The sequence below is a fragment of the Lonchura striata genome, chromosome 3 (assembly GCF_050655825.1).
Source record: "Lonchura striata isolate lonStrDom1 chromosome 3, ASM5065582v1, whole genome shotgun sequence".
NCBI lineage: Eukaryota > Metazoa > Chordata > Aves > Passeriformes > Estrildidae > Lonchura > Lonchura striata.
Window position 1 is genome coordinate 94,390,185 of NC_140705.1, and position 12,594 is coordinate 94,402,778.

General features: G+C 38.1%; 1 protein-coding gene and 1 long non-coding RNA gene across 5 annotated transcripts in view; one reads left to right on the forward strand and one right to left on the reverse strand.

Annotated features, from left to right (window-relative positions):
• Positions 1 to 12,594, forward strand: part of FSHR (follicle stimulating hormone receptor) — a 198,349-nt gene that overhangs the window by 144,381 nt on the left and 41,374 nt on the right. For all 4 annotated transcript variants that reach the window (XM_085575778.1, XM_085575776.1, XM_085575777.1 and 1 more), the window contains exon 2: positions 2,906 to 2,977. In XM_085575778.1, coding sequence (XP_085431904.1) covers positions 2,906 to 2,977 — 72 coding nt within the window. The remainder of the gene's footprint in view (positions 1 to 2,905; positions 2,978 to 12,594) is intronic.
• LOC146768019 (uncharacterized) overlaps positions 9,171 to 12,594 on the reverse strand; it is a 110,901-nt gene continuing 107,477 nt past the window's right edge. The window contains exon 4 of the long non-coding RNA XR_014953957.1: positions 9,171 to 10,988. This is a non-coding gene — a long non-coding RNA (uncharacterized LOC146768019). The remainder of the gene's footprint in view (positions 10,989 to 12,594) is intronic.

A 12,594-nucleotide genomic window follows, 5' to 3' on the forward strand; every position in this document is an offset into this window, starting at 1 on the left:
GTCCTTTCAGGGACTTTCTCATGCCTTGTGTTGGGTACCTGGCTCTGGGTTTGCAATTCCACACCATTCACTGAATATTTAGGCCTTTCAATGCTTTCCTTGCTGGTACCTAAGTGCCAACATAAATTTTTAGGACCAAACACTGCATCTCTCTCTTAAGTGCACATTTTTTAAAGGAAGCTTTTCTTTACTTGCTTTTCTTGACATGAAATATGCTTTAGCAAAGGTGGGCTGTATTCATTTATTTGGCCCTAAAATAGTGCCAGAAACAAAACTTAGAAAATGCTTTCCATTTATTTTCTCCATGTACCTCAGAAAGAATTAGTACTGAACAGCCAGTATCTCATGTTAAGTACAGATTTATTCTTGGAGACTAATTGGTGAGATTTATTGACACTAGAGAATTTGGCTAGTTATAGTAGATTTTATTCATTATGCAGTTGATAATTCAATGAGTAGCTGATTGTAATTTTCACTTGTAGTTATGCCTTTAAGTCTGACTTTTCTATAGCTCACTCAGAGATGTTTAAAAACAATTAACCTTATTTTTTTTTAAGTGGAATATGAGATTTCAGCTATTAAACTTCAATTCAGTTTTAACTGCTTCAGGGCATTAGACATGTGGATCCAGAATTCAGGCACCTTATTAACACAGGATATCAGGATCTTCAACAAAGAAATTCAATCAAGGTCTGATTTTTAGTTTTATGCAGATGTGGCTTTTCTCATACTGGTAACCCCACCTGTGAATGAGGTTCCTTTCTTTCCATTAGTTTCTATATCAGACTAATTTCTTGTTGTGATGAAGCGCAGCATAGACCAGTGTTTAATTAAAAATTGCAAATGTCCTGATGACCTATGCCTGCAGAGAGAGGATTAATTTCAGCACATTGCCATAAGAAAATCATAGGTGGCTTTTCAGACAAAGCGCTTTTTTTAGGGCTCAGAAATTAGGCGTGCATTTCTACAAAACAGAGTTTGAGAGATATTTCAAAGCAGATCAAAGTTAAAGGGTTTCCTGATGGTTCAGCTTTGTAGCACTAAGCCTGCTGGGTGTTCTGCAAGGATCCATTGTACCCATCGGCTCTGAAAGCACAGCCACAGCTTTGCATGCATTACACCAGCCCCGTTTTCAGTCGGGTTTTACAAATTGCCTAATCCAGGTTAGGCCTTTTCTGGAAGCTCTTTTATCCTTCTAACATTTGCATAATGATCTCAATACTGTAATTCTTGTGTGACAGTGTGTTGAAGCCCTTTCTGATTTACATTAACGATAGTACAAGAATAATGAAATACCAAATTGACTTCATCGTCTTTCCCAACTGAGAATACCATAAATTTCAGTGTTTAAAAAAGTGTGGGACCAAGTTCACTGCTGGTGTAATCACTATGACATTTCTGGAACCAGGTGAGGCGTGCATTGACTTTTTCCTGCTTAAGTAAATATTAACTCATTAGGGGGTAGTTCCTATTAAAGACCTACAATTAAAAAATGTGAACTTGTCACATTGATACTCTCACAGAATAATAGGTTTTTTCCCCTACAATTTTGATTAAAACATGATAATCTCCTATGAAATATCTCAGCTAATCATCTGAAATAAAACATAGATGAGGATTGCATGAATACTTTATGTGAATGGTAAGGAAGTAAGTCTCTAGTTTTGAGGCATTGTGTTAAAATTTTCAGGACTGCACAGCAGGTAAAGCAGGCTGAGTTCCCATTTCTGTCCTCCTGCAGACCTTACAGAGAGATAGCATATGAGCTGAAAGCTGATCCCAAAAGCCATGCAAAACCAGTTATGAAATGATGAAAATAAGGAGTGGTCTGGCAGATATGTTCACTGGAAAAAAGACTTCTATGGTAATGCAGAAGAAAATTCATCTCTACTTCCACAGAAAAATAGACTAAGAAACTGAATCACAGGGTCTGATGTATGTATGTAATGTGTTCATATGTGTGGTTTTTTTTAAATAAGAAAAAAACGTTTTAACAACTGTCTCTCAATGCAACCCATGTTATCTGATGTCTTGTGATGAGCAGGTCATGTTAATATATGCATTTGTTTGTGCTAGCTTCTTATCAATTATTAAATGTGTGAAAGAAAACAGTCATGCAGATAACACCTTATTTCTCTGAGGAGTTGTAGAAACCCTGTATATCATTTACTGAGTTCTATCAGAAGTTTCCTAGTCATTTTTGTTCATTGTGATTAAAGGTTAATCTAGGTTAACAAAAAGGTTTACACTTCAAATATTTCAAATGGATATTTCAAACAGGTTTTCCTCATAAAGCATATTCTGTGGCCTTTAAAAATGATACAAATGTTGTCCTGGCACATGTGTTATCGAGTATTCCAAAATCCCAAATTTGTGGCACATTATGAGCTAATTAGGAGACTGTGAGAAGCCATAAAGTTATTAAAGTTGCAATGATGGGAGACAGTAGCTGACTTCTCAAATTATCTGTGCAGCAAGAATGGTTAAGGAATTTTCCTGCATGGATGGAGCCCTTTACAGCCTTGAGTGAGCACCTCATCTCAGTCTGGCTCCACAGGGGTGCTTCATCCTGTGCTTGAGTATAACTCAAAAGTGCAGTTGGGATAAGAAACATGCTGCTCCCTCTCAGCAGAGAAGCTGCAAGTCTGGAATTCTACATGAAGCAAACAAGGAAATGCTTCAGGAACAAGGATATGGCACCTACTGATGGATGGATGCTTTTTCCCCTGAGGAGCCCCAGTGCTGTGCTGTAATTTTGGATGTTACAACTATGTTTAAATGCCAAAGCCTTCAGCCAGGAGACCATCCTTGCGCCTGTAAGAAAGGCCTCTCCTGTGCTGGCAAGGCTACTGAGCAGTCCTGTGTTGTGAATAGTAAATAATCACCCTGTTTTCTCTATTTTCAGGAGATTTGTCCTCACCAAGATCAGAGTCATTCCCAAAGGAGCTTTCACAGGACTTGTTGACCTAGAGAAAATGTATGTATTGTGTTAATATTTACTAGGAAACAACTATTTTACTCCAGGCCACACATTCTGATTGCAGCTCCTTTTGCAGCCTGTAAGCAAGTCCCTATCACTGAGCTTCATTATCTTTCTGTTTAAAGAAAAAAAGTGTATGCTTTTTTAATTGACACCTTCCAGAACCATGTTGTCATAAATACATTTTCAGATCAGCAATCAGGCATTCTTCAGTCAAAGGGCTGGTTGAGAATGGAGTGTCATTGCAGTGAATAAATACAGTGTCATAGCAGAGGATCACAGGAAACTGAATATCTCGTGAGTTTTGGAATTAAACAGTTGGAAAGATTAGGGTGGAAAGAACTGTTAATAATAGGTCAGTTAATTCTCTTTTCACTAATGAATTAACTAAACAGGATTGTTTTGTGCATGTTCAGAGGCAGCTGCCAGGATGTGTGAATTTTCTTACAGGTGATAGATCCAAAAATCTTAGTACACAAAGAGTGTAAGCAGCTCGTTTCTGTGAATTTTAGTGATCAGCCTGGAGGTACAATTATGAGCACCTTTGATGAACAGATGTATCTTCCATTCATTAGTATGCTATTGTAGAGGTATTGCAGCTCCACCACTAGAAGGGAAAGCCTTTAACAAGTTTCCTACTTCTCTTTAACAACAGAAAATCTATGGCTTAGCTGGTGCTAGCACCAGAAATTATAATTTGCACTGTCCAACCTGAACTATTCTGCCTTGTGTATGATTTTTCTGAATTATTTCATATATGGGCAAATCACATTTTGCTTAGAAACAGAACAGCACTTGCACCCTGACAGGAGAGGATCACAAACAGGCTGTTCACCCAAGAGCAGTCTGAGTGGGAGGGTGGAAGGGTACTTAGAATGCAGTACCTCCTTCAGTGCTGTATGTGCAATGGCAGAACTCCAAAGGACATTTCTCTGCATCACTTCTACCCTTCTCCCTAGTACTCTTGCATGAATAAGGGATTTAGCAAGAAGGTGGTGAGGATTCGTTTTAGCCTCATCCTTATGGAAAATCATTGAGCACTTTGGACTGTGAAGTGGGTTGCAAAGTGCATTGTGAACTGCTTCTGTTATCTTTAATTACTCAGAAACCATATGTCAGATGTGTATGAAGGCATTGAATGGGATGTTTCTAAGTGGTGATTTATTGTTAACCAAAAAAAAAAAAAAAAAAAACTATATATGGAAATGCACTCAGTTTGAAAATACATCCATCTACTAGTAGTAGATGGAGGAGAAATGGAGACAGTCAGTTTATAGAAAAATTTCCTTGAAAATAAAAGTGTGATAAATATGTAAATGAGGCAAATCAACATCAACAAAACTGTGGTATTTGCAGATGATATAGCAAACAGATAAAATTTGAAATAGCTCACAAATCCTAAACCTAACCCATAAAACATTCATCAGAAATATTCATGATAATGTAGGGACAAAAAAGGTGGGTAATCAAATAATAGATTTGCATATAGAAACACAGCCTTTGTATGAAAGCCTTTTTACTCTTGCAAGATCATGCACAGAATGAAAGATTAAGCAAACTGTAGCTTATTTAAGGAAAACAGCTATTAATAATGTGATACCTCCATATGGTAAAATGTGGATGGCCTGATGTATACAAATGAGGCACTTCAATGTAGTGTCTGTGTGTGCTCCCCTAGAATTGAGTAGGCTAAAAATGAAGAGTGACAACATTTCCTGAATGTGTTACTGAAGAAAAACAGCCTCTTCTGCAGTCCAGCATAGCTGTACTCGTGGTTTTCATCACTAATAAATCGTTCTTAGGTGTGTTTCTGAGAACAGGGTGGGTGTTAAAGCCTAGAATTTGAAGGGAAGTGGTGGTCTTTGGAATCATCCATAGGGGTTGAGGCAGTTGATTACAAGTGGGAAATGTGATGGTCAGAGGCCATCTTGGGCATAGCAGACTTTGGCCTATTTAGGACACTGGTTTGAAGATTCCTTTGAGAAAGAGTCCTAAATAAAAAAGAAGTTCAGAAAGGCCTCAAGAGATCTTAAAGGCACAGAAGTAGTGTCATTATATGCTGAAAGATGAGCTGTTGGGGAAGAAGACCAGCCTGGCTAACATGGAGCTTTTGCTGCATGCAGCCCAGGGAAAAAACTGTTTATGACCTTTGGAAAGGTCAAGCAACTCAGGAAGAACACAAGGGTGTCTTTAGGTCATGTAGAGAGAAAATTAGGAAAGCAAAAGCTCAGTTATAATTTAATCTGACCACTGCTGTGAAAGGAAATAAAAGGGATTTTATAAATATATTAATGACAAAAGAAGGGCCAAGGAAAATCTCATTCATTTACTGGACCCAAGGGGAAACATTGGCACCAAGGAAAACACTGAGGTACTTAATGCTTTTTTTGCCTCAGCCTTTAACAGAAAGACTGGTTATCCCCAGAACATCTCCTGAAAGGAGGTTGTAGCCAGGTGGGGCTTGGCCTCTTCTCCCAGGCAAATAGGGTAAGAGGAAATGGCCTCAAGCTGTGCCAGGGGAGGTCAAGGCTGGACCAGGGAGAATGTCAGAATTTCCAGAAAGGCTTTTAAGACATTGGAACAGGCCACCCATGGAAGTGGTAGAGTCACCACCCCTGAAGGTGTTCAAGAAATAACTGGATATCACAGGTTTACTTGACGTGGTTGTGTTTGGTCAAAGGTTGGACTTGATTTTGGAGATCTCAATGATCCTTGAGGGGCCCTTCCAACTAAGACTATCCTGTGAAATATATGGTTTTTCCAACCTTAATGATTCTATGATTCTAGGTTAGATCAGAGATGAGTCCTCCCTAAGAATCCTAACTCTATTACATTTCCCTTCAAAGTGAATGAAGGCTTTTGTATTTTCTGGTTTTCAAAGAATAAGAATTCCTTGATATTTCTCCTGCTTTTGCTATGCATTTTAGTATCTTCCCAAAAATTCAAACTGCTGAGACCTTTGAATATATGTATTTGGCCAGAAAATGTCAAATACATTTTAGTCAGAGGATCCATGCAAAGTCTCATTTTTTCCATTTGGACTGTCCAAGGGCTTTCCAGAATGGACACTAATGACCATGATTCATAATGGAAAAACTAGTGTGATTTGGAAATGATGGTATGGAGGTGTTGATCTGACCTCCCTCGTGAAGCTCCAGTTTTAGTTACCAACACAAAATCTTCTGGGTTTCACCTGATTTTCTTTTTTTAATTTTCCAATATTGTCACTGGAATACTTTTCCCATGTTTTATTTTTCTTTGTTTGTTTGTTTTTGGTTTTTTTTAAGAGTGAGAGCCTATTTGAACCATTTTCTAGTTTGTCATTATCTTCTCAACCATCTAAATTCTTTCAGTTGCTGACAAAACATGAAATTACCATTCTGCAGATTGTCATATGGTTCAACAACTTTCCTGAAGTATGTTCTTGGAGAAGAATCTTTTCTTCTTAAATAAAATGTTCAAAGTTATTAAATAAACTTACAGGCTCTAATTATCAAAGACTTCTCTTAAAAAACATGCAACTTGAATTTTGCTACAGAAAACCCTTTCAGAATCCCACAGGTCTGAGGAACAGCCTTGCCATCTTGTTGCCAGCAAGATATAATCTCCAACTTCTGCACCACTCTGGGTTCATTTTAATTTAGTAAATAGGTGTTCAGAAAAGCAGATTGGTTATTTTTGCTACATGTTTAGTCTACTTCTAGGTCTTAGTCAACTGGAACGTGGCAGTTCTTCTGGACTTTTGCTTAACCAACTTGTTTACACTCCCAGAACTAATTAACCCCCCAGTTACTAAATTAAAAAGCAGTCCCATGCAGGCACATACCTGGCAAAATCAATCGGACATGCTCAGCAGCAGCTGTGTCATCCTCAACCTGCACAGAAAGAGTTTAATTTAGAGTAGAGACAGTCAGAAGCAACACTGTCTCTCTTTTTCTGTTTTTTGCTGAGTTTCCGCTGTTACTATGAGGTGGCAAAGTAGATTTGTGAATCTTGATCTAACATGGCCTGATTTGGCCATTATATTTATAGGAAGTCTGTTCCGATTGTGTTACCCTGTGCAAGCAAAATAGGCTTCATGTCTGTACCCTGAGGCACAATCCCCTTGAAAATTCATCATCAGTTATTTGTTCTTTTTGAAGGTTTTAAGCTAAAACATAATGCTTTGGTTCATCATTTGCTCTTAAACCCAGCCTGTGTGCAGCCTAAGGAAATTCAGCTGTGAGGATGAGGTATTTCTTGAACTAGAAGATGCCACAGAGAAAAAAAAAAAAAAAAAAAAAAAAAACACATTATTTGCCCTGTTTTTATTTTGGAGTAATTAGAGGGAAGCATTTCTTTAACAGATGCTGGCAAAGACACATTTTAAGAGCATGAACCATGGTATGGATAAATGAGCTTCATGAGCTAAACCCATAATGAGCTCTGCAGATCATGGAAAGCTAAAGCTTTTAGGGTTGAGGGAAAGCTTTTAGGGTTGAGGGAATCCACCAGAGCTGACACTCCTGGAAATTAAAGTTTTCTGTCCTTGGAAAATAGCAGCTATCTACTGCTTCCTCATGAATTTGTAGAGAAAAATAGTCCTGACTCACGTATTTACTCAATTACTTAATGCATTCAAGATTTTCTGGTTTTCTCCTTGTTGAGACTGTGGATCCAGTGACAGCTCCTAAGGACAAATGTTGCTGCTCTGTGACCTGGATACACAAGCACCAGCTTATTTCATAAACAGCAACCAAGCTGATGGATGATGCTAAAACCTCTCCTGTTTGCCCCTCTAGGCTAAAAGGCAAGTCCCACATTCCTTTGACTCAGTTGGATCACACTGAGTGATCACACTGAGATCATCTTTTATGTTTTATCTGAACTCAGAGGGGATACTTGTGGGCAACAGAGACCAGAAGAGAGACTTTTGAATCAAGGGGTGTCTGTCTTTCTGTGGCTGGGGAAGGACCAAAATTCTTGTCTTGATTGTAAGTCTCACCTAGAAAATTTGGCAGAATGAGAAGACATCACTTTCTTTAGCAAGTTATGACAACCGGGCAAATTGATGCATTCACCATCCAGAACTTCTTCAGCAGTAGCCATCAGGCTTCCTGGGCTAGCAAGTGGCTAACCCATCCCATGTGCTCCTAAAATCAGCTTCATTAAGCTCCTTCATTATGCACATGACTCTGTGACATTTGTCAGTATAGAGCCCCATGACATGGGAGGGAAGGGAGGGAGGCAGGAATCATCAGATCGCCTAAGGATGAGCAGCCTGTGTCTTCTGCTACCAAGAAAGCTCTTCAGGATTTCACAGCTTCTACAGTTTTTCTTGTGTGGTGTGCTGCCTTATTTGATATACAAAAGACCAGGCTTAAATAAGTTCATTAAAGCTATTTTGAGAAAATGGTTATGATTCAGTGTAGCCAAACCATATGGAAATTGTATCTAGGCAGGAGTTGCTTTCTACCTTTGGTAGCATCATTTGGATTAACCTGCTTTTGAATTTTTTGCAAGTGGAAAAATAGATTTTTATGATCTGCTGTGATATATAACTTAAATAGTATTATATAAAGTATTTTATAAAAGTATTATAAAAGTATTTATTTACATCCCTAAGGTGAAAGTGGTACACAGACTATTCTGTGCACCAAAATACTTATTGAATAAGGTAAAAGTCATTCTTTGGTAGGAAATGCTCCAGGGTATATTCTCAAAGTGCAACTCTATGGATATTAAATTCTAATTTACATTATAGGAACTTCTGTGTAACTTTCTGCATCTTAAGGGCAGGCCATGAAAATAAGTATGCTGCTTAATGCATTTGAATTAGTCTATGCATTTTCTCTCAGGGAACAGAGGACTACTGTTCAAAAACATTAAGGCAAGTAACCAACACGGGCAAAGAAATTCAAAATTCAGGCTGTTATCCCAAAGAATAAATGTTTGAATGGGGCCATTACTGTGATGAAAGGCATTTCCCTGAAGCCCTGGACAAGCCAGCAGGCTGGTGGTCAGGCAGGGAGCTATCACTCCAAAACGGATCCAGCAAAATCACGTAAGAAAGATTGTCCTCAGCCAGGGTGCATTTTGGAGTGTGTTAGTCTTCTTTTGGCCCCTCTGCCCTTTGAGGTGGGTTCCCACAAATGGCATGTGGAAGGCAAGCAGCCACAGGAGCTTCTCCCTGGGGTGCTGTGTCCATGGCGGTGGAGGAGCCGGGCGGAGCAGGGCCAGTGCCGCTGTCTCTCCCTGAGCTGCCGGGCACTTCTCCAGGCAGTGCCATTGCTTCAGACACCCTCCATTGCTGCAGCCTCTGGAAACATCACCTCCTGGATAACAAGCTTTTGTGCTTGGTGTGAAAATATAGGAAGCCTGGTGTTCCAAATTCAGTTTATTTCATGCCAGGAGAAGCTACGCCTTGCGTTCTAAACACAATAAGCAATGAACGAAGACTTTATTATAATCTATAAACCTTTTACTGCATCATCACTTGGTATTCTGCTTTTCCCTGCCAAAGCTTATCTGTGGAAGAGATCTCCCACTTGCAGTTACTGTTGTCATCCCTTTGCACAATTAAAAAACTGAAGGAGAAATTTATTATCCATGTCAGTTACTCACTGCTGATGTCAAAGAGCAGAGATTTAATTACAGTTTTGCTACATTTCAGGGAAAGATAATCTGATCTCAGGATTTTTCTAATGCTTGGGTGGAACAATATTACAAATAAAGTAAAAAACCTTAGAAGAAGAAGCTAGGAAATGTAAAATAAATTAATAGTGTCCATATCAACATTTTCTAAATTTTCAATTCAAAAAGTCACATAAAAACACACTAATATTTGCATATTTTAATTGGAATGCATCAGAGCACAAGAAAGAAGTATTCCATAATTCCTTCTATGTGGTTTACTATCTTGATGCTTGCTTTCTTTGATAAAATAAATTTAGAAAGAAAATACATTTTGTCATTACTCGCTTTTGTTGATCAAGAATGAGCTTTGTGGTAATGAGCTGTTAGCAGAATCTTTATTTGTTAACTGCATTGGTGTGAAGCAGCATTAAAGATTGAAGTATTTAATGGGAGAATCATCTTGCACATCATCTCAGGTCCCTGTTTTACAGCTGTCTAGACAGAGAGAGAAAAAAAAAAGGGAACCAACTTGTCTGAATGTATGCTAAATGCTTTAATGCCTCTCCCCAGTGACATACTGTTCAGATTACCTGAATTCATATAACATGGAACATGGGCAAAGGCTTGTGTGAGTTCCCTCTCTGTTTCAGGAGGAAAATTTGATCCAGTGTTCTTCTGCCCTTCTCCAAGCTAACCAAACAGATAAAACTTAAGCGCATGCTAAATTAAGATAGTCTTTTTGCATATATAAATGTAGGCTCTCAAGTATCCTCATTCATCCAAAATTAGATCTGGGGGTGAAATACACAGTTCTTAAAGAAGGTCTCAGCCCAGTGGGGAAAAAAAAAATTCCAACCAAAAAAACCAACCAAACACCACCTCTGCAACTGAAAATTTTGTGAATTATCAAGATTTTTTTTCTCAGTTGGTAAGATTATTTCTCAGTTGGCCTGCCTTGCTCTTGGACAGTTTGCTGGGCTTCCTGTGCCACCACTAGAGCAAGAAGCTGTGTCAGACGGGCTGGAGGTTCGGCATCACATGGAGACATTTCCTTCCCCTGGACCATTAATTTTTGCAAGGCAGCCCCAGTCCAGGTCCATGCATTAAAGACGTGAAGCTGATTATTGTGATTGTCAAACATAGCGAGAACTGATGGCCATGCTGTGGTGCAGAATTAATCCCATCATCTTTCTTCTTTTCTCCCGTGGGGATGGTCACTGCATGCTGAGGAGGCTGCTGTGTCTTTCTGGCCAGCTTTTTGACATTCATCTCAGGTGCTTTTGGGTGAGCTTTTTGTTTCAAGAGGGAAGGATGGATGCTGGCAGTATCAAAAATTTTTCCCCAAAATCTATCACTTCTTCAGTTTTCATCTCTTTCCTTCAGAAGATTCACTCTATTTGGAAAGAAAGGAAGTTTCAAGTTGTAATTTATTATGAGATTCATGTGCTTTCAAAGTAGAGTAAATGACCATCTAAGAGACTTTCTAAGTATAAAAATACATATTTAGGAATTAACTTAATTCTTAAGGTGGTTGAGTGGTACATTTATCAAATGTATTTGCATGTGCCACAGAACTAAGAGCTAAGAATTGCTGGTTCTATTTATATTTTACATTTTCAAATATAATTCATCACTCATATATGGCAAAAATATGGGTTTTTTCCTCATGTGATGTGTCAGAATATTGTCCTGAATTATGTAATTCTCTTTTTTCTTGATAAAATCAGTATATTTATTCTAATATCCCTAAATAATTTGCAAAAAATGTTCCCTTTGTGTGTTAGATACATATTAACTCCCAAATTTCTTGATAGAATTCAGAATTAAAATGTCCTGACTTGTAAACAGAACTGTAAATATGAAATTAAGTTTTTTAAGAAAAAAAAAGAAAAATGTAGGTATTTTCTAACTATTAAAAATGTTTTAATAGGGTTTTTTTCTATTAATCTTGTTGAGTGTACTGTAACTGTGCCCATGAGTGAATGCAAAAAGTGTGACCTCCTAGAAATTGTGGCCAATTTGCACTAATTGGGTTTTGCTTCAATTTTTATTGTTGCCACTACTAAATATTGTTTGTAGAAAGAAGAAATCTGGCACTAGATTGGAAATGTCAATTCCATTTCAGGAGGATTGCAGAAAGACCTTCCTATATTAATTTTATCCAGCTTTTCTGTTTATATTAGGAATAATGCTAGTGGAATTGACATGTTGCAATGAAGGAGTGCTTCCCATTGCTATACAAATGCTGATATAAGCCTCAGCATTTATGGAAAACAAATGTTGAGATGAAGTCAAGACATTTATTTTCGAAGCAGGAGATGTTGATTCTATGACAACATTATATTGCACAGCCTTTATTTTTATTATGCCAAATGATTGATGTGGATTTAATCATTAGTTTGATGGCTCCTTAGTTCAGTGAAGAGGCAACTGAGTATTTTATCATTATTAGCGAGCTGCATTTTGATTTTTCTATCAAAGGCTCTGCTGGCCCTAATTCATCCCAGGTGTAAAACCAGAGATTCATTTTGCCCGTTGTTTGTTTTGTGATCAAGCCAAGAACAATTTGCTCATAAAACACTGCGAATATTTGTTTTGATTTCTAGAGCAGGAACCTGATTTGGATGAAGAGTTCCGTATATGTGTGTGTTTCTTTGAAAATAAGAATGGTGTACCTTTTGTGACTAAACTACTCACCACATGGCAGAATATATATACTTAAATAATGCATGTGTGCTGGTATATACATAGAGAGTAGTCTGGGAAACATTTAAATTGCTAGGATTTAGAATGCTAGACAGATACTAAGCCAGAAAATATTTTGAATGCTTGGGGAGCCAACACTACAGATGGAAGTTACAAATGGTTGTGAAAGAAATGCAGAAAGCTGGAGAACTCAGTGTCTGTAAGTTTTCCAGAGTAGTCAGAAGAAGACTGGGAGCTGGGGACAGGGACAGGCTTTTGACTTTCCCACTTCAGAACCTCATCTCTGAGAGCTG